The sequence below is a fragment of the Pongo pygmaeus genome, chromosome 12 (genome assembly GCF_028885625.2).
Source record: "Pongo pygmaeus isolate AG05252 chromosome 12, NHGRI_mPonPyg2-v2.0_pri, whole genome shotgun sequence".
Classification (NCBI taxonomy): Eukaryota; Metazoa; Chordata; class Mammalia; order Primates; family Hominidae; genus Pongo; species Pongo pygmaeus.
The window spans coordinates 104,785,570-104,807,722 of record NC_072385.2 but is presented as its reverse complement, the minus strand read 5'-3'; the positions used below and the strand labels follow the sequence as shown (position 1 = coordinate 104,807,722).

The window sequence follows — 22,153 nt, the reverse complement described above, 5'->3', positions numbered from 1 at the left end:
ATTTACTTGATTAATGTTGTGTGGTCCGTCTCTCCCACCAGAATGTAATGTTCCTTGAGGGTAGGGCTTGTGTTTTTTTCACTGTAGGATCTTTAGCACCTAGAATGGTGCCTGCATATTGGAGGTGTTCAGGAAATGTTTTTGAATAAACAAATGATGAATGAATTTAATGTAAAATTCCTCCAACAGGATTTTCTTTTTTTTTTTGCTTTAAGTATTTCTTTGGGGGAGGACACCATACTTCTGCTCAATGAAGAGAAACTTTTACAGCCCAGAGGTCTTTTATTTTATTTTTTTTTAACACCTATTATGCCGTGAATTCATAGGGAATAGGTTCCAGCAGCTCCGGCTCCTTCCCATTGGTTCTCACAAAGTGTGCTTCTCTGGGTGGAGCAGGCTGGTGCTTCAGTTGAACCCAGGTACCTTTCTCTTTGGCTTCTTCTTTTTCTGGTCATTTTCCTTCACGCGTTTCCAGAGGCTATCTCGGCTCTTAGAGTGCTTAATGTGCTCAATACGCACATTAATTCTCTTGGCAAGAATCTTGCCCTTAACTTGTTTGTTTACAACAATGCCAACAGCATGCTGGGTAACATTGTAGACTCTTCAAGTTTTGCCATGGTAACACTTGTGGGGCATTCCTTTTTGAACAGTACCCATTCCCTTGATGTCTACAATATCACCTTTCTTACGGATTCGCATATACGTGGCCAAAGGAACAACTCTGTGTTTTCTAAAAGGCCTAGAGAACATATATTGGGTGCCTCTCCTCTTTCCCTTTGTGTTCGTCATTTTGGCAAATTATTGGAAGATGGCGGTTCCAGCTGAAAGGCCCTCCAACAGAAATTTTATATGACTTTCTAGTGCTTTAAGTAAATAGGAGTTGAACATTTTTCTCTTATCTTTATTTGTAGAATGACAAAGGACAGATCCCTGCTGATGTTGTTCCAGACCCAGTAGATATGCCATTAGAGATGGCTGACGCCGCAGCCACTGCTAAGGAAATCAAGCAGATGCTTCTAGATGCGGTGCCTCTGTCATGTAACATCTCAAAGGCCATTCTCCCAAATTATGATCATGTCACTGGCAAGGCAATGCTTACGTCACTTGGCCTGAAGTTAGGGGATCGTGTTGTTATTGCAGGACAGAAGGTACAGTAAGTAACTGCAATCTCTGAAACCAAGGTCGTTATGTCCATGACCTGTGTTCAAGGGCGCAGACAGTATGGTCAGTTTTGAGTTTTTTAAAAAAGGTTCAACATGTAGGTAGAAAGATACTTAAAGGGAAATGTAAAACTTAGATACGAATTTACTGTTAAGTTATGCTCTAAGAATATAAACTACTTGAACTTAATAATGAAGACATCTTTATTTAAATAAAGAGTGGAGTGGAGTAGAACTCTTGAGTGAATTTAGAGGCATGAGCTGAGGGATGATCTAGGGTGGAGGATTTTCTTTGCAGTCCCCTCTTTCCCCGGTGGTGCTTCTCTGATTGCTGCTCCTCCATAGAAATGGAGCACAGGAGACCCTTGCTGTTCGTAGGTGTTTGTCTGCCGTGGTACGTCTCCGACTGCTGCTCCTCCATAGAAATGGAGCACAGGAAACCCTTGCTGTTCATGGGTGTTTGTCTTTGGGTTCCCACAAATAGGGAAGTTTGAGATATTATGTAACCTGGTGATAAAGATTTATGTGGAAAAGAGGACTTCTCCTACTCCCATCATCCAGACACCTTTTTTCCTCCCAAGCTTTTGTTTCCATATTGCATTCATTTATTGCCAGTTGCTTTTTAAAAATATCTCATATGGGAGGTTTTCTTGTTTTTTTTTTTTAAATGAATTAATTGTTTTATTATACTTTAAGTTCTGGGATAGATGTGCAAAACATGCAGGTTTGTTACGTAGGCATACACGTGCCATGCTGGTTTGCTGCACCCATCAACCTGTCTTCTACATTACGTATTTCTCCTAATGCTATCCCTCCGCTAGCCCCCCACCCCCAGTTTTTTCTTAATATTGAGGTTAATAGGGAGCCTGGTATAGAGAATGGAACAGGAATTCCTGCTTGGATATTGAATTTCCCAACATAGCTACATCCCAATTTTTTTTTTTTTTTTTTTTTTTTTGAGTAGAGTCTCACTTTGCTGCCCAGGCTGGAGTGCAGTGGCACAGTCATAGGTCACTGTAGCCCCGAACTCCTGGGCTCAAGTGACCCTCCTGTCTCAGCCCCTGGAGTAGCTGGAACTACAGGCGTGTGCTACTATCCAGCTAATTAGGATTCTTATGTCTTCTTGGAAATTGACTCCCTTATTATTATTTAATGTTCCTTTTTATCCTTGGTAATGTTCCTTGCTTGGAGCAAGGAACATTACCAAGGATAAAAACGTAATGTTGAGAGAGCGAATTTTTAAAATTCACTTTGAGAGAGTGAATTTTTAAAAACTTCCATGGTGAAGTAAAGTTAAGTTGCAAGAGTAGGACCCTTGGAATTACTAATAATTCCCACAAGTTATTCTGATTTATATTTTCTTTAGGTTGGTACATTAAGATTTTGTGGAACAACTGAATTTGCAAGTGGGCAGTGGGCTGGCATTGAACTGGATGAACCAGAAGGAAAAAATAATGGAAGTGTTGGAAAAGTCCAGTACTTTAAATGTGCCCCCAAGTATGGTAAGGTTGATATTATTTAACTCGGTAAGAATTAATTAAAAATAATCAAGTTTTACTCTTTTACAGTTGTTAAATAAAACTTTTCTCCTGATTACTTCTGTGATAAATGAGGGGCATGTGGATGTAGGGAGGACTTTTTAAAGATAGGAGATAGTTATATTTATTTACACTGATGAGAGTTGACGTGAGAGGGAGAAATGGTTGCAGGAGAGAAAGGGGGCACTTACAGGAGGAAAGTCCTGAAAAACTTGAAAGGGAAATGGGTTTCAGTATAAGAGTTAGCCTTGCATTAGATCAGGCACAGCTTTCCACTATTTTATTTTATTTATTTTTTTGAGATGCAGTCTTTCTCTGTCACCCAGGCTAGAGTGCAGTGGCTCAATCTCAGCTCACTGTATCCTCTGCCTCCCAGGTTCAAGTGATTCTCCTGCCTCAGCCTCCCAAGTAGCTGGGATTACAGGCACTTGCCACCACGGCTGGATAATTGTTGTATTTTCGGTAGAGACAGGGTTTCACCATGTTGGCCAGGCTGGTCTCGACCTCCTGACCTCAGGTGATCTGCCCACCTTGGCCTCCCAAAGTGCTGGGATTACAGGCATGAGCCACCGTGCCTGGCCAACCATGAATTTCAGAGGCCATGATGGAAAGGTTTAGGAGGGTGTCTGGTAGTGACTGGTGAAGAAGGCATCTGATGGGATTGTCTCAATGATGTTTTTGGGAAAGCGTCTTTCTTGGGACTGGTCTCTTGGGTGGCTTTTAGTGGGGAGACGGTGATGAGAGGGGTGTTTTCGTTAGTAGGCTGTGAGCTGTTGGGCTGCCCTTGATTCTTCCTGCCAGCAGTATAGTGATTGGGAAGAAGGCCTTTGACCAGGGGCACGCCCAGCTCTGCAGACCTCCCTCAAATCCTGCACCTAGTAGTGTCGTGGCCAAGGGAGGGACTTGGTTATCAAGGAAGTACAGATCTCTGGAGGTCATGAAGTACTTGGAAAACTGGAAAAATCAAGCAAGGCCAACTTTATGACCACATTCCTGAGGTTTCTTTGAAACTCTGCGGGGTTTCTTTCTCTTTCCGACAAATGTTTAAATTCTTTCTGACATGTTTAGGTAAATTTATTCTTCCTCTCTCTCACACACACCTATCCTGTCTATTGATTTCAGTTTGATTTTGTAGTCACTTACTATGTTGTGAATATTTTTCCTTGAAATGAAATATTCTTCTAGAACATTATTTTCCACGATTGTGTAGTATTCATCTTGTGGCCTGATGGTGAGGTGGTGTGGTATGATGATGATGAAGGGGATGGACTTTGGAATCTGACTGCTTGTGTGTGAATCGATTTCTTTACTTACCAGCTCTGTGACTCTCTTTCTCTTCTTGTGCCTCAGTTTGTCTTCTGTGAAATAGGGATGACACTATCATAAGGACTAGTGCAAGAATTAAATGTGTTGGTAAAAGTATAAAGCACCTAGAACAGTGTGTGATTCCCTGTAAGCACTCAACAGATGAGAGCTGTTGACTATCACGCATTTATTAAAATTACTAGTTTCATCACACACTTAGGATGGAATCTCATTTTTTTGGTCTATTAAAATTTTTGTTTGTTTATAAAAATGCTCATTGTATAAGATTTGAAAACAAGAGGAAAATAAAAATTCTGCATTTTAATTTAATATCCTAGTGTAATTTCCCCAAATCTTTACATATTGTTTGAAAATGTGATTTTGAATAGCTCCATTTCCTTTAATTTTTCCAATGTGACGGATGAAAATTTCTATATTTTAATTGGTATTTCTCTTATTGTGGTGAAATAGAACACTTGTTAAAGTGTTTTGTTGTAGTATAGGTATTTTTTATGTTTCTTGGCAATTGCCTGTTTGTATTATTTTCCCAGTAAAAATTGGGATATTAGTGTGTCTTTTTAAAAAAAGGATGAGTTTTAAAATACATACTTGTGATGTTAAGCTTTATTTATTATGGATATTTTGTCTGGCTTGTCATTTGCCTTTGAACCTCATTTGCAATGTTTTTTGGACATGTAGTTTTATGGCTTAAAGACTTTTCTTTTATAAATTCTTATATTGCTTTTATGCTTTGATAATTCTTCCTAATCTAAGGATTAGTTATATATTTTATATTTCTTTAAATGTTTATATTTTTCCTTTTATTTTTAGTTGGCACGTAATAATTGTACCTATTTATGGAGTACAGAGTGATATTTCTGTGTAATGTAAGGTGTAATGATTAAATAAGGGTAATTAGGATATCCATCACTTCAAACATTTATCATTTGAGAACATTCAAAATCCTCTCTTAGCTTTTTGAACATATGCAATAAATTGTTGTTAACCATCTTCACCCCGCAGTGCTGCAGAGCACTAGAACTTATTTCTCCTGTCTAGCTGTAATGTAAATGTTTTAATTTTTATACTTAATTATGTAATCCATTTGGAATTTATTTGGTTAGTAGTTTGAGGTTAAGAATTTAATTTTAATTTTCCTCCGATGGATTACTTTGCCACCTGTCAAGCAGACTAAGGGCAGGATCAAAAGCCTTTAGCAACACATAGGGCAGAGGTAAATCAGAATTATGGAATCATTTAGATTGCCAGCAGAACTCATGGGGACTCCCAAACTCCCATTGTCCCAAGGGGAGGTGTGCTTGATTGGCACAAAGCTGGATACCCCTGTCCCCTTGCATGTACTTAAAGGCAAGTTGTGGGGCAGGGGTCATGTGTTGGATTGTGTGAAAATGGGCATAGCCCTTGACAGTCCTGGGAGCACCAGGTCGCGGCTAAGCTACTTAAGGTGGAGGGGAGGGGAGTTGGGGAATCCCCTGGCTAATCAGAAGCCAAGGAATTTCTCAACAATGGTTTTCTCTCTTTCTAAATCTATCATCTTTTCCCTTTGGCTTCTCATGCTGCTTTTATTATAGATTAAGTTCTAATCAATGCTATGGTATATTTCAGGCTTGTTTTGTTCTATTGATCTGTTAATTCTCATACCTATTAGATTTTTTAACTGTAGAAAATGATAAGTTTTAATACTTGGTGGTATTACCGTTTTTATGTCTTTTAATAATTGCCAAAGTGAATACATATACTTAGTTTACTAAAGTCAGATTGTATTACTACAAAACTCTCTCTTAGCTTGTTTTTCTCTGCCCTCAAATCCTGCTCCTTAGAAGCAAGAACTATTTCAACTCTTTTAGCTGTGTTGTCTGATATTAATATCTGTATTTATAATTAACATATTTACGTGAATTTCTCTTGATTTTTCCAGTTCGAGACATCTAGTGAGTTTGTACTATGAAGAGAGAGATTTCGTTCTCTACACGAGACAATAGAGTATTACCTTAAATATACTGAGAGAATATGAAACCCAATGTAGCAGTTTCTTGGTTGACTTGTTTTTGGTATAGCCTGTCCGTCAGTAGCTTTCTGACAAAGGACTCATGATAAGTAAATGTGTTGAGACCTTCTATTCTAAACACATGTTGATTTCTCCCCTCAGACTTTATGTGATAATTTGGGATAAGGAATGTTAGGTTGGATTTCATATTCTCTCAGTATATTTAAGGAGATACTTTATTGTCTCAGGTGGAGTTTAACAGACTTTTTCTGTAAGGGGCCGCATGGTAAATGTTTTAGGCCTTGTGGGCTATGCATTCTCTGTTGTACCTGCTACTCAGCTTTGCTGTTGTAGTAAACGGGCAGCCATAGGCAGTGTGTAAGCAGATGGACGTGGCTACGTTTCAATAAAAATTGACCAATAAACAGGCAGTAGCCAGGATATGGCTGTTGGGCCATAGTTTACCAGCTACTATCCTGAGCTTCCAGTGTTGCTGTTCAGAAGTTTTGAAGTATTGTTGTACAGATTATTTAGTATAAAATGAAAAAGGAAAAACAAAAAGTAGGTAGAGGTTTTTCCATCTCCTGTTTTTGACCCTTTCCTCCTTCTTGGAAGCGTTTAGTATTTTTTCTCCTTTTCTTTTTTTTTTTTCTTTGGAGTTCATACCATTTTTATTCCTTACTGATATTTTAGCGGGGGTTGGGGAGGAAGAATTGGAGTTAAACCTATGTTCAGTGGGCCATGTTTATCTGGAAATTTGTTATTTTTGTCTTTCCGAATAGTTCATCATGTGTTTGTTTTTAGTTAAGCCTTACAGTTACATGTCGAGATTTGAGAAAAGTCCTATCAATACTTCAATTAGCCTGAGTAACTGAGTAATAGAGGCTGCCCATATACCATGCATGCAGTCATTGCTTTACATTTAGTTTTGGTTCTCTGAAATGCTTTGGTTAATTAAAAAAAAAAAAAGAAGAAGAATGCAAACTATATAGATGAGGTTTTATATACTATGGAAATCTTTTTAAGCCATAGAATTAAATACTTAATTTAATATACAAATATACTTTAGCTTACAGAAATTTCCTGGTGAGATTTTTTTGTTAGAAAATATATTTATTATTGATAGTGAAGTAAAGGTGTCAGTAGTCATGATAGAGGTTATATCAGCCAAGGTTGCCTTCATATTGATAAAAATACCTTATTCACTTATAAACATTATTCCAGTAAAAAAGGTACATTTTCTCTCCTTTTTGTCTTTTTGCCTGTGTGATCACCATAATAAGTTAAAATGAAATAGCTCTTATATAATCAAAGGAGAAGAGAAAGAGAGAGAAAACCAACATGCCACAGCGTAGACAATTCCACCCAGCACTGCTGCCTCCAGTGGTCTCTCCTCTCCCCACTCCAATTAATTTAGCCTTCTACCTCATCCCACTTTGTTAGGGGGGAGGTTCACCAAATGATGGGGCTTACTCAGAAGAGAAACATTTTATGGTCAGTGGAAGTTAGAGAAAGTACAAAAAGGTGGAGAGGGCTGCCCTTCTCTTTTAATCATCGTAAGAGGGTTTACTAATACTGAAAAGTGTCCTTCAATGACTGTTCCCTGATCTAGGTTTTGGCCTTTCAACTTGCTGCTGTTCAGAAAACCACACGTTTTCCCTTACATGAAGAAAAACAATTTATTGAACATTATTATGACATTAATGACACAAATCAAACAAATTAGAAAAATACTCCATAGCTTGACTTCTCTTATAAATGTTTATTTTAGGTTTCTTCCAATCCTGCCAGCTGCCTGTATTCACACATACAATTTTTCACATAATGTAATCAAATATATAACTTAATTTTTTTGATTTGCTTTTTTTTTTTTTTTTTTTTTTTTTTTTTTTTGAGGCAGTCTCTCGCTCTGTCACCCAGGCTGGAGTGCAGTGGCCGCCCAGGTTCAAGCGATTCTCCTGCCTCAGCCTCCTGATAGGGATTGCAGGCACGCACCACTGTGCCTGGCTAAGTTTTGTATTTTTAGTAGAGATAGGGTTTCGCCATGTTGGCCAGGCTGGTCTTGAACTCCTGATCTCAGGTAATCCGCTTGCCTCGGCCTCCTAAAGGGCTGGGATTACAGGTGTGAGCCACAGCACCTGGCCTGATTTACTTTTCATATTTTTCCATATTTCTACATAATCTTTATTGTCTTATAATATTATAATGATATAGTGGTTTATGGATATAGTGAATTCATTCATCATATTGGCAGGCAATTATGTTTTCTCCTACTTATGAATAATATTACGGTGATGACATATTCAGATATACAACCTTTTCCTCCTATTTAGAGTATTTTCTCATGATTCATTTCCAGAAGTGTGATTGGGTCATTGTAGTAAACTAGAAATTGTGTCACCTCTTGAAATGTATTTTTTTCTTTTAGTATATAGATGAAACCTTGTAACCTTTGTCATACCATTAAATATAATTATTTCTTTAAAATTCTATAAAGTGGATTAGGTCAAGATTTTTGTTTTCTAAAAAGATCATACAAATATACATTCCCAGAGTATAAAATAATTTATTTCATCAAACCCTTGCCAACACTGGTTGTAATCATCATCATCGTCATCATTATCACCAAGCTTGAGAGAGAGAGAGAGAGTGTGTGTGTGTGTGTGTGTGTTAGGGAAGAAAAATAATTTAGAGAAAGAATAGAAAGTCATGGAAAATCTCATAGGTAGGAGACAGAAGAGAGAACATTGTAAATAAGTTTAAAAAATGGTAGGAAAATCAGGATAAAGTAATATGGACTCTGAGGTGGGAGAGAATTTTAAGATTAGCAGAAAAGTAGTGTAGTTGGTACTTTTTAGTTATTAACAAAGCACTCACTTCTTACAGAGTCTTGAGCATTTCTATCCTGCTTTAAAACAAGTTGTTTTTAATATATTCCATTTTAGTCATAATGTATATTTGCTAGATTGTAAACACTCAATGAAATAGTGTAATATACATATTATGGCTTTATTTTCACTTTTTAAATATCTTAGCCAGATTATTTTGGTATTAGTCTATATTCACAATCTCTAATGTCGGTGCATACTTCTTATGCTGGTTATTTTATTGTGTGGATAAACTCCTTTTTGGTGGAATTTTGTACTGCCAGCTGTTGCAGATAGGCAACGCCCCTGCCGCTCCCCTCCCCAAAGCACACTGTATTGTTTCTGATTGTCAGAACCTGAGGGCCAGGCCTTTTAAGAAGATTATATTTTATAGTCAGAAAGATTTATTTTATCCCTGCTATGTGTAACACACTGTGATTAGGTACAGTGGGGGATGCAGAGTTAAGTAACATTTAAATTTTGTCTCTAAAAAGTGTTAGTCTAAAAGAGAGATGAGACATGGACATAAAAAGCTATAATGTAGGATAAATATAACTTCCAAAGGAGTTGTAAGTTGGCATGGAAGAATAGATTTTTATGCTCTATGGCTCACTATTATTTGCCAATTGCTTAGAAATGATAGAAAACTATTAATATTACCTTTACTCATTTCTCTTTCTCCTGAATTTCACTTAACACCTGAAATGTGGTTCTTACATTATTGATGTGTTGTTAGTCTTGAAAACTAGATTGTAAGCTCTTTAAGAGTAAGTACTGTGTCTTACATTTTTTTTCCTCTCATCATAGGACATACAGTGGGCACTAAAGTTTTATATTAAAGATTTATGTTACTAATTAGTTGTACTTGTTCCTTTATTTGAAATGTTTTAATTGTTTAACACTAAAATTCTGCATTCTGCCTTAGGTATTTTTGCACCTCTTTCAAAGATAAGTAAAGCAAAAGGTCGAAGGAAGAATATAGCACACACTCCTTCTACAAAATCTGCTGTACCTCTCATCAGGTCCCAGAAAATTGACGTAGCTCATGTAACGTCAAAAGTAAATACTGGTAGGTCAAACCAGAAAGTTAACCATCTGCTTCAGTATTTTAATTTTATTTGTAGAATTCCTGATATTTAGATTGCTTCACTGTTTTTTTGTTAGCCAACTCTGAAACCTGAATTTAATAAAACCTGCATCTTATGTGTTTTTAAACCTCAATTTTAATGACTTCAGTTCCTAACAAATGTATTTCAGATTCGTTCCTTCCTTTTTTCCCCTTACTGTCTCCATACCTTTATCACACATAATCTATCCTCAAAGCTAGGTTTCATACTTTCATCAAATTTTTATGGAACAAAACTAGCTTTAGGCTCCTCGCCTATTGAAGGATGTTTAGTGACTTCTTTTTTACCAGAAAAAAGTCCTGACTCCTGAAACTAGCAGTTGCGGCTCTTTCTTTATCAATAGAGTCTCACGTGGCTTCCATAGATGAACTGTGGAAGTTCTATGGAAGAACTATGGAAGAGTTCTATGGAAGAGAACGGTTTATCTTATCTCTTCCCTGTCTTTTATGTACATTTTCTCACTCCTCCCTTCATACTTTGTCTCATGCTATTTATCTGTGTGCAGTAATTTGACTTCTGCCTTTTGAGGTCCTCACCGTTTTTTTGACTTCTTATTCATATCCTGTTTCTAGTTCACTTTAATCTCCTCATTCCCTAACTTTGTATGTACTTTTTTTTATCCATACCACCCAATTGTTATTTGTTATCTTGAGTTTTGTCCTCTGGTTGCTTTATTTGTGCAAGTGTCGTATTCTCTCAGCAAAATTTTAAACTTTAACTGAACCATGAGACTAAATTGTAGTGTTATTTTCACTGTAGCAATGGACAAAATAGGTGCTCAATAAACACTTGCTAGCTTGTAAATAGTTGAGGTAGAAAGCTCTCTACCAGGATGAAAAGAATTTGTCCAAGAATTCGGCTGGCCTTTATATTCCGTTCCACTGGGCTGTTTGAGTATCCCTTTGTCAATACTGCACTCCATAATTAGTTTTTAAATTTTTTTAAAATTTTTAAAAGTTTTAAAAATAAAACTTGATGTCCAGTAGTGGAAAACCTCCTGTCTCATTCTTGATCATTGTCTTGCCAATTTGGGGCTTTTATAAATCACCCTTCTGTATACATTTTACAATAAACTGTTAAGTTTATAGTGTAAGACAGTCCAAGCATAGCAGCTTTGAGATGACATGGACATTGCAATGAACACATAAAGATTTTAAGTAATGTAACCACACTCCAAGAATTAAGGGTGTAGCTGGGCATTGTGGTGCACACCTGTAGTCCCAGCTACTCCAGAGGCTGAGGCAGGAGGATCACTTGAGTCCAAGAGTTTAGGCTGCAATGGGCTATGATTGTGCCACTGCACTACAGCCTGGCTAACAGAACAAGACCCTGTTTCTTAACAAAAAAAAAAAAAAAAGAAACGTGAACACTCTTGAAACCAATGAAAGGAAAGTTTCAGCCAAGAAATAGAAGATATGAAAAAGAACCAAATGATACACCCAGGTGTATACACACACACACACACACACACACACAAATGAGTACAAGCAGAACTGTGGAAATCTAAGACTGGTGAATTGTATCACTGCCAACATCCTGGTTGACATACTTATATCATAATTTTGCAAAATATTACCTTTGGAGGAAACCTAGTCAAAGTGTACAAGGAATCTCCTTGTATTATTTTTTATAAAAACTTTAAAGAAAATATTTTATAACTGAAAAATAATGGAAAAATAAAAATTTACTCTTCAGGTTGCCTTCACAAAATGTCTCCTCTCCACCCTCTTCATTCAGTTTCTGCTGTTGGAGTTCAGGCTCTCATGCTTGGACTATGCTAATAATGTCTGACTGGTCCCTGCTTCCAGCCTCTCCTGCTGTGGTTTCGTTGCAGCCCTGCTGTCAGGAGAGTGTTATTTAACTAGACTCTGTTCATGCCAATTTTGCTTTTCAAAGCCCAGCAGAGGCTCCTCCTTTACAGAAGAGTTCTCAGACCTTAGCTGGGCACTGGCGTCCCTGTCTGAGGTGTTACTGTGACCTGTCTGTCTAGTCTTGCTTTTCCTACATTTTATAAGTACTCTCTTCCAGCCAAGCTACTCACCATTTTCTGTGTCTTAAGATTTTCTTTTTGTCCATCAGGAATGCCTGCCCTCAGTTCTTCCTGACCATACAGCCAGTATTCTCAGGAAGAAATCTGACCTGTCCCTTAGGACCCATCTCAGAATGTGATCGTCTTGATGAGACATTAATTTATCTTCGTAGCCACTGTTATTGTCTCCTTCTCGTATGCTAGTGCTTATACCAAAACACGTCCTCATATGTCTGTGCAGTTGTTATCCAATATGTTTTCAGAAGTAAGATTTCGATAATGAGGGATGCATGTACTTTAAAAAATACATTTTATGTTTAATGTTAAAATTCTTGCTGAAAGTTTTGTATTTTTGTGTCCAAGGATTAATGACATCAAAAAAAGATAGTGCTTCTGAGTCAACACTTTCATTGCCTCCTGGTGAAGAACTGAAAACTGTGACAGAGAAAGATGGTAATATACCTTGTAACCTCTGTTTCTCAAGATTTAACTTTTGATGGAACTTTAAAATAATAGTAGGAAAATAGTTTATATGGAGGTTAAGTTTTAAAGTTGGTAAGGGAAAAATTATAGTAAAAATTAGACTTAGAAATCACTGAAGCAGCTCATACCAAGCTATATACATTATATTTTTTGTGTGTAAAATACAGCATTATGATTCTTTTACTTAAATTAGATAACTACTAGACTAGATTTAAGAAAATAAAAGGAAATTCCTTAATATAGATGGCTCTACACAAATGTTTCATTTGCCTTTAGCTATCAAATCATTAGATGAATTGAGCGTGAGTATTCCTGCTTGCCTTCTGGTTTAACTCAAAACGTCTTAATATTAAACTTTTGTTGCCTTAAAACATATTAATATCATGTTTAATTTTTGTATAAATAAGATGGGACTCTACTCTGTCATCTAAGGTGAGAGGTGAGTGATGGTCATTAGATTAGGTAATCAGTTTACATCAATTGATGTGGTGACACCTCTTATGTAAGATTGTGATCTTACTGTGGGAATCCTTAAAATATTATTGCTTGTGTTATAAAATCTTTTATATATAAACTACAGTTGCTATTTGGATGAAATCAGGCATTTAATTTGACACTAGATAATCCATAATTGAGGAAGTTAAATGAAGAGTTTCAGAAAGATTTGCCTCGACGAGCTGCTTCTTGGTCCACATCTTATTTTCCAGTTTGACACGTTCTTTATCTGTTACAGTTGCCCTGCTTGGATCTGTCAGCAGCTGCTCCTCTACATCTTCTTTGGAACACAGACAGAGCTACCCCAAGAAACAGAATGCAATCAGCAGTAACAAGAAGACAATGAGCAAAAGCCCTTCCCTTTCATCCAGAGCCAGTGCTGGTATCTATGGCTTTTTCAAGCAGGCTTTCTTGGTGTTTTTTATCTTGGTTTGTTTGTAAGTAGATTTGCTCTTTTTAAATGTGTAGAAGGAACCCTTTACTTCAATCAGATTGAACTACTTTTACTCTTCCCCGCCTCCCCCTGAGCCTTAAGCCTTAAGGTCTCTTCGTTTTGCTGTGTCAGATATCGGACTTTGCATTTATTTTCATGTAATTCATTCTTAGTGGTTTCACCTCATCTGAATTTAGCTTCTTCACAGGGCTTTGTGTCATCTTCATATTTAAAAAACATGCTTTCTCTGTTTTTATTCAAGTGATTGTTTTAAAACTATGTTTGCTTAAAACCTAGGAGAAGGTCAGAGGGTCCTCTCCCAGCATGGCAATACCAGCCAGTTTTGATAGGGCTTTTTAACCAGCTGTGAACCTGCATAATCTCACTCAGTCCACATTTCTTCAGTTATTTGTAAAGATACGTAAAACACTTTATCAGACTTCATTTTGAAATGACATAGATTTTGTCTGTTGCAGTTCACTTAGATTTTGCCTATATAGTGAACTTGTCCAGAAAGGTAAAAGCCATCTTGAAAAAATTGTTCTTCATGAACCTCTTTATTACCAGATCCTTTTTTTAGTACTTCTATTAATAGTACTTGTACTGAACCAACATTTCATTATGGAAAATGTTCATGACAGATTTTTAAAAAAATACTTGATGGGAAAAAACCTCCAAAACTCTCAACAATAACATTGACATAGTAAGCCTAAAAATTGGGACCCTAAAAGTAGAGAACCTGAAAGTTTTCCCTGAAATTGTTTGCCTGGAGTATATTCTCTGAGTGGCTTCCTTTCTCCATACCCCAACCAGTTTTTCTTTATGTTGTGAGGAGCAGAGGTGAGAAGGTACAGTGCTGACACAGCCATCCTGTTTGTCTGAATTTCATTCACATTTTAAGGCCCCCTTCATTTGGTATTTGCACTTTTGACATTTACTTGATTTTAAAATATACATGTGGGTATGGAATTACTTTTTTAACCTTTTAAACAAAGTAGTCTAGCGTGCCTATATATTTACCTTTTAAAAAAATAAATTTGAGGGTTATGTTGACTTAAACAACAGTGAAGATGAAGAGAGTTAACAGAGTGAGAAAGAGGACCTTTCGAAGAGGGAGATGGGCAGAGAATGGGAGATATGGGAAAGTCTGCGTTGGGAACCCCAGAGACATTCACTTAAAACATGTTTCTCTAGTGAGTAGCTATTCCACTTTTTCTATAGATTTGCATTTGAGGGAGATGTAGACTGCAGAGAACGAACAATAATGGAAAGTTAGGTTAAAAAATTAGAGAAAGAAGAGTGGAAATAAAGGATTCAGGGAATGGGAAAGGTAGGGACCTCGGCCTCATCATATCCCATTGTTATTTACTTTTTTATATATATATATTTTTTTATTAAAGACAAGGTCTTGCTGTGTCGCCCAGGCTGGAGTGCAGTGTTGCAGTCATAGCGACTGCAGCCTTCAACTCCTGGACCCAAGTGATCCTCCCACCTTGGCCTCCCAAAGTGCTGGGATTTACAGGCATGAGCCATCATGCCCAGCCTGTGTCCCACTGTTGAACTTGCCATCTTTGGTTCATTGTCTACAGGCAACAAGGGGACGGGCCTGAGGATTTCTGATCATAGAGTCTTGGTTTTAATCTAGGTGTACCACTTACTGGCTGTTAACAGTGTGTCTTAGTTAATTCCTGAGTTTGTATCTTGTTTTTCAGTATAATTTTTAGGAAAAGCACTTTGTAAACTATGAAGTGCTATAGAATGTTGGTTATGATGAGGGCCTTGGACTTACTGGTGTAATCCAGACCTTCTTCATGGGTTTATTTTCCTTGTTTAGTTGCTGTGTTTTTGATTTCTTCTTTTTTCACAGTATGACTTACCTTCCATCCCATGCCCTCCTCCAGAGTTCTCTACTCCCTCTCAGATGGCAGCTCTTCAAATCTTTGTTTATGTACTGATGGGACAAGGCTCAAGTGCCCACCTCTTCTATTTCAGCTGTTATATTTGAACAGCTTTCTAGATCATATTTCTCTAGGACTTTCATGTTTAATAGTGGGCATTTCAAGGTTTAGTTTTGAATCAAGTTGAGAGGGCAGTGGTTTTGTTCTTAATAACAAAATCACTTTAGGATACTTAGAACCGTATAGCAATTTAACCTTCAAATCACACTACTTTTGGCTGGTCACAGTGGCTCATGCCTGTTATCCCAGCACTTTGGGAAGCTGAGGTGGGAGGATTGCTCGAGCCCAGGAGTTTGAGACCAGCTTGGTCAACACAGTGAGACCCTGTTTCTTTTAAAAAAAAAAAAAAAAAAAAAAAGTCAAATCACATGACTTTTTATATAATTTACACTGAGTCTAAGTGAACTATTAATACTATAATTCTAGTATTTTAGTAGAATAGAAATTGGCAAACTATGGCCCATGGGCCAAATCTGACCTGCCACTTGTTTTTGTAAATAAAGTTCTTTGGAATGCAGCCATGCACATTTAAAAAATATATTGTCTATATCTACTTTCATGCTGCAACGGCAGAGTTCAGTAGTTGTGGCAGAGGTGGTATGGCTAGCAAATCCTAACATATTTAATGTCCAGCTCTTTGCAGAAACAGTTTGCTGTGACCGCTGTTCTAGCAGAGATGCTGCAGGCAATCTTAGAAGAGTTGGTACTTTACCAGGGATCAGGTTTTGTGAATTTCCCGTAGCAATAATTTTCCCAGGAAACTCTTCACATTTCCTTTGAGTAAATTGACTTCACATGTGAGAAACACGACTGTAGATGACTTACATGATGAAAGGCATCAGATATCAAAATCACCAACTAACTAGACTAGTTAGAATACCTAGTGTGATTTTTTGGCTAATGTGCTTTTTGAGTTTTTTTCTCTGTTTTTTCTCCCTTTTCCTACCCTGCCCCCGTATCCCTCCCCTACTTCAACAGGTTTGAATTCCTCAGCAACATCTACAGCAAATAATAGCCGTTGCGAGGGGGAACTCCGCCTCGGAGAGAGAGTGCTAGTGGTAGGACAGAGACTGGGCATCATTAGGTTCTTTGGGACAACAAACTTCGCTCCAGGTAACTTATCTGCATATTTTCTTAACTTGAATTCTTTAGAATACAAAAGATTTAAAATTTTACATGTAAATAGAATTTAATTGTAGAGAAATCTTGATGAACAGTTTTTGTGGATGGCAGCTATAGTACAGAAAATGTGAAACGATGATGAAAACTCAGACTGTTTACTCAGGTGGATGGTTACCCATACATTTTTTTCTTGCCATTTGTGTTTTAAATGGTCAGTGTTAAAAATTAGTTGTCATTCTCCAATTTTGCTCCTACTGATTGCTGGATGTGCTAAGTGACGGGCAAACATTTTAGGATTAGATTTTTGCTACGGATAATCTTTAAAATAAGTAGTAAATAATGAGTTAACTGTATACCTTTTTAAAAGAGTGGCTTGCAGAGAAAAGCACACAAAAGGGCTCAAAATACATGTTTTTGGAGCCCTTAAAAATATATGTTTGTGTATTTATATATTCATTCCAATCTATACTTAACATTGTTTCCAAAAGTAAAGATTACTTTCTTTTCTTTTTTTTTTTTTTTGAGATGGAGCTTCGCTCTTGTTGCCCAGGCTGGAGTGCAGTGGCATGATCACAGCTCACCGCAATCTCTGCCTCTTGGGTTCAAGCGATTCTCCTGCCTCAGCCTCCCGAGTAGGTGGCATTACAGGCATGCGCCACCACGCCCAGCTAATTTTGTATTTTTAGTAGAGACGGTATTTCTCCATGTTGGCCCGGCTGGTCTCGAACTCCCAAACTCAGGTGATCTGCCCGCCTCGGCTTCCCAAAGTGCTGGGATTACAGGTGTGAGCCACCGTGCCCAGCCAGATTGCTTTCTTTTGTATTGTCAGTGATTATAATTTTAAACAGAAGTCGGTTGAACGAAACCAAGTTTGTATGTTTTAAATAGCAATATGCTATTTTAACACATGGTGGCATTGCAGCATTTTAGGAAAAGGTTATCTAGAACATTGATATAAAAAAAAAAGTTTGTAGCATTTAGCCAAGATCTATGAGGGATCTGAGATTTTACCCTATTTGCAAGCTAACAAATTCGCCTGCCACAGTTTCATAGATGTTGGTGGAAGATATTGTGAGTACTAGAGTCATCACAAGTTTGAGACAAAGCACTCTAGTACTCACAGTCATAGCAGTAGCCAGAGTATCAGCATTTTCTTGAACTATTATTCCCTTAGTGCCAATTCCCACAGGGTGAGAGCGAGCGAGCCGGGTGTCACCTGCACAGCCAGTGTTTTTTGTTCCAGGAGAGGACCCTAGAGCTTAGGGAATCTGAATCTTTGAACTTATTGTACACATCCCTGCCATTTGCTCTGGTGGGAGATGCTAGCTCTGTCCTCCAAGGCTGTCCCCTATACAGATGTTAATGAAAAGGTAGTCTAGAACAAGAGTAGTCACTGCCTCTACCCATAAGACATGCGGAAACATGACAGGACCGTAGGCCACTGTCTCCCAACACAGTCTTGTTTCACTAATACCACTTATAATTGCAAGCCAACTGCTTGATTTGAGTTAGGTGTTTTATAATTCATGACTTTCTTAGGTCTCCAGGTAGTAATTGAGATTAGTTTAGGAGATACTTAATATAGGATTCAAATAAAAACTCAAGAATCCCATAGGTATGTTATTTTTTTACAATTACCATATGTCTTTTGAGTTCCCTTTCTCTGATGATATTAAACCAAGGTAGAATGGTTTGATTCTTTGGATATAATTCTTCACTTTAGGTTGATTTCAGTTTTTAAATTCCTAATGTAAAGCATTTAGAAATTTGGGAAGTAGTAAGCAAATATAATAAAAAGTGGAAACTTTTTGGTTAAAAACATTCTGTCCTGTAAGGAAGTAGTAGCATCAAAAATTAATCACTGCTACAAAACAGTGGTAATATCTTAAGTATTTGGAGGTTATAAGATCTAGGTTTGAGAGAGGTCATATTTAGTCTCATCAGCATTTTTTATCAGTGCCACCTTGGAAAGGAAATTAACATTTAACTGGGAAGATATCCATACCACGCCACTGCCAATGTGTAGTCTTTATTGTTAACACTTGTCATATGTATTTCTGCTGTATGCTATATGTTTCCAAAAGTTATATGGTTAACATTAGCAATTATATGGTAAATTAAAAGGGGAAAATGCAAAAATTTTATAGGAAAGCATAAAAGGCAGAAGCAAGTAAAACTTGGAAAATTGTAACTGTAGCACTGAGAAATAACAGTGGCAACCAGACTAACCTGGTTTAGGACATTTGGAAATGTGATGACCTATTTTCAGAGCTAGTGCAGCTTAACAATAGTTTCGTAGACATTACTTGTATTACATAGTAGGAAATGGACTCAGGTATCATCTTTTTATACATAGAGGAAAAAAATTAAGAACTTGTGAGTTGGTTTTTTAGAAGGCATATAATTAACTCTTTGAACTAGTAATCTGGAAGAAACATTATTTTTGTAATTTGTAATAAGTTTCTTGATATCTATGTCCTATCTATGTTACTTGATACTGATTATAAGAGACCAAATACAATTACTACTGTACATTCCTTTTAAATCACAAATAAATGGACTATTAGATACTTCTAATTGGTCTTGAGGCACCCTCAATTAGAAAATCCTTATTTTAGGATTATGTGTCCATTTACCTTATATTGGGTAAAACCAAATTTAAAGCAACCTTGCTACTTTAATTTTAGGCTCTCTAGAAAAGGAAATCCTGTTATTTCCTTCAGAGTAGGTCCTTTTAAATACAAAAAGTCTTTAAAATAATTCTATTAGCTAACCTAAACCTTTTCATTTAGGTAAAAAAAGATTTTTCTTTTTACCTTGGGTGGAAAAAAGAAAAGAAAAAGCACTCACCATGATGTCTAGTGGTATTTTCTATAATATTTTTGTCCTTCTTTAATTATTTGAGCACTGTTTGTGGTGTTCTAATGTTAGGTGAGTAAGATGAAAAGATTGCATGTTCATTTTATGATTTTTAAATCTCAATATTATGTTTCACTTCTTTCACTGAAACACACTATATTACCGAGTCAAGAACAGTTTTTCATTGCAGCTTTTAGATATATTTTGGTCATATACTGTTTGTACAATTGCCAATTCTTGCCAAATTTGTGTTTGTGCATTTTATTTTCCTCCTTTAATGTACTACTCTGCAATTATACTTGTAAAGTGTTTTTCCTGTACACTTATTGAATTTTCAAATTTACAATTTTATCATTTGAAATCTTAATGAGTATCATGATCTTCCCTCATTTTGGTCATTTATGGAAATGTTAAAACACCTAGACTTTGGTTTTGTATAGTAGCATAACAGTTTTGGATAAAGTACAGATGCTTTTAAAATGCAATATTCATGTTCTAGGATATTGGTATGGTATAGAGCTTGAAAAACCCCATGGGAAGAATGATGGTTCAGTTGGAGGTGTGCAGTATTTTAGTTGTTCTCCAAGATATGGAATATTTGCTCCCCCATCCAGGGTGCAAAGGTGAGAGAATGAAATTTATGTTTATTTACAGAAACTTTTTGTAATTTGCAGTGGTTAATAGAGACAGTAATTTTATATTAAAGATATGCTCTGATTGTAGCCCATGTCTTCTTTCAAGGGGTTAACCAACCACCTTCTTCAGAGAGAAGGCTCATGGAAAGCTAAATTTGCTTTGCTGAGGATTTGCAATTTTAAAAACCTCCTTTATTCCTCATTTGCAAACCCTATGAGTATGTGTAGGCTATTAGAAGTGGCGTTTGCAGCTAAGAACAGTGAGAGCAGCAAGCTTAATCTGTCATGCAAACAAAAGTAAAAATGCTCTCTGATTGCTTCAGTCACATCCTAACTACATTAAATTTCCTGCCAGCAGGCACCCCATTCATTCTCCTACAAACCTAATGGAACCAAAATGGCTTTTTCCTCTGATTTCTTTAGTTTTCAAAAATAGGCAGTAGATCTTTGGGGGAAGTGAAGCTTCAAGGATTTTTATATAATATATCTCCTTGGTGTTTCTTCTTAAGATAGTATCTTTCATACCACCTCATCTGGTTTTAAAAAATAAGTTGAGCAGAAACAAAGTCCTCATAAAATTCCAGGTATCATTATGTGAAATGGCTTTTCTTATGCGCTGGAAGAAGTTGCTCGGTGTGCCTTTTAGTGGATGGGAAATGGGATACTAATCTTTAAATGAGAGATAACATACATGGCATAATCACATTCATGAGACTAGAACTACGATCGCAATCTGGGAATCTTGTCTAGTTTTCCCTTACAACTAGAATGTTGTGACTATCTCCTGGCAAATTGAAGTTTTTACATCCATTTCTCCCTCAGTTTCTTTTTCTTAGTGAATCATTACATATTTGTTTAGTATTAATTTCCTTCTGTGATATATTTGACATAATTTTCTTCATATTTATGGTGATACAGAATTTAACATACAATACTTTGTAGTTTATAAAGTATCTTCACTTAAGTGTTGTTTCATTTGATCCTAATAAATATTGATCAGGTAAGCTGGAAAATAATAACTATTACAAACATTTGTTGAGCATTTAGTAAGTGGGTAGGCTCTGTACAGTGTACTTTAGATGCATACCTCATTAATTCCCCCAGACTCTGTGAACTATAAGTTATTAGGATCATTCCCGTTTTGCAGATGAAGAAACAGGTTTCAAAGAGATAAGTGATTTAGCTAAAGTCATACAGCTAATTAGCCAAGGAGCTGGACTCAGCCCAGGTGTGTTATTTTGTAATTGTTTTTTTTGTAAGCCCTTGCTTTTAGATGGTTTGTTCTTTTTTTTTTGTATTTATTTTATAAATGAAGAAAAGTAGTAATTACGAATAGTGCTTATACATGCTGGGGTCTGTTTGCAGGGCTCTTCATGTATTAATCTGTTTACTGCTCTTCAGTAACCCTGTGGTACAGGCACCATGTTCCATAGATGAGGAAAGTAAGTCACAAGGGGTGACATGTGCTGTGCTCTCAGCTGAGGATTTGAACTCAGGTAGTCTAGTATCAGCATGCGTGCCCTTAACTGTAATCCTATAATGGTTAGAAGAGCTTCAGGGACCTTCTTCAGGACATATATCTTGTAAATAATTGGTTTGGGAGTAAAATGCATGCTGAGTCACCAGTCAGTCTTCTGTGTTCTCATGTTACTTTGGGCATATCTTCATCAAGACATTGCAGCAGTCTCTTATAAGTTTTGTTTGTTTCCTAGTCATGAGGACTGGGATTCTGCTTTTCATGTTTGATTACTCAGTGTACATAGTTTGGCATATTTTAGGCACAGTAAATATTGATCCAATCTGATTCCTAGTTCAGTGGTTTTATGCTGTAACAGCTTTTTCCTCCTCCTCTGTGTTGTAAAGCCACTTTCTCATGGTTTCATCTTTCTTTCTTTGTTTCTGGAGCACACGTTTTTTACTTTTTTTTGATTGCCTTCTATTTGGTTTTCTTTAAGGTGGTGCATTTAAAAAGCAGCCCCCTCTTAAAAAAAATAGGGCTGTCTCTAAATGAACTGCTATCTCAATCCAGCTGTCTTCCTGTCATCTTCTGATTGTCTCATTCATCATCATCAAATACTATTAAGTGTCTTTTAGCACTTATGCTGTGCTAGGCATTCTATAAGCAAATAAAACA

At 36.7% G+C, this 22,153-nt stretch overlaps 1 protein-coding gene and 1 pseudogene across 4 annotated transcripts in view; one reads left to right on the top strand and one right to left on the bottom strand.

The window, feature by feature from the left end:
• The window catches only part of CLIP4 (CAP-Gly domain containing linker protein family member 4), an 84,997-nt gene that overhangs the window by 44,799 nt on the left and 18,045 nt on the right, over positions 1-22,153 (top strand). For all 4 annotated transcript variants that reach the window (XM_054476641.1, XM_063649421.1, XM_063649420.1 and 1 more), the window contains 7 exons: positions 912-1,148; positions 2,527-2,662; positions 9,804-9,947; positions 12,398-12,487; positions 13,251-13,394; positions 16,382-16,516; positions 19,884-20,007. In XM_054476641.1, coding sequence (XP_054332616.1) covers positions 912-1,148; positions 2,527-2,662; positions 9,804-9,947; positions 12,398-12,487; positions 13,251-13,394; positions 16,382-16,516; positions 19,884-20,007 — 1,010 coding nt within the window. The remainder of the gene's footprint in view (positions 1-911; positions 1,149-2,526; positions 2,663-9,803; positions 9,948-12,397; positions 12,488-13,250; positions 13,395-16,381; positions 16,517-19,883; positions 20,008-22,153) is intronic.
• LOC129030862 (large ribosomal subunit protein eL21-like) lies at positions 293-792 on the bottom strand (annotated as a pseudogene).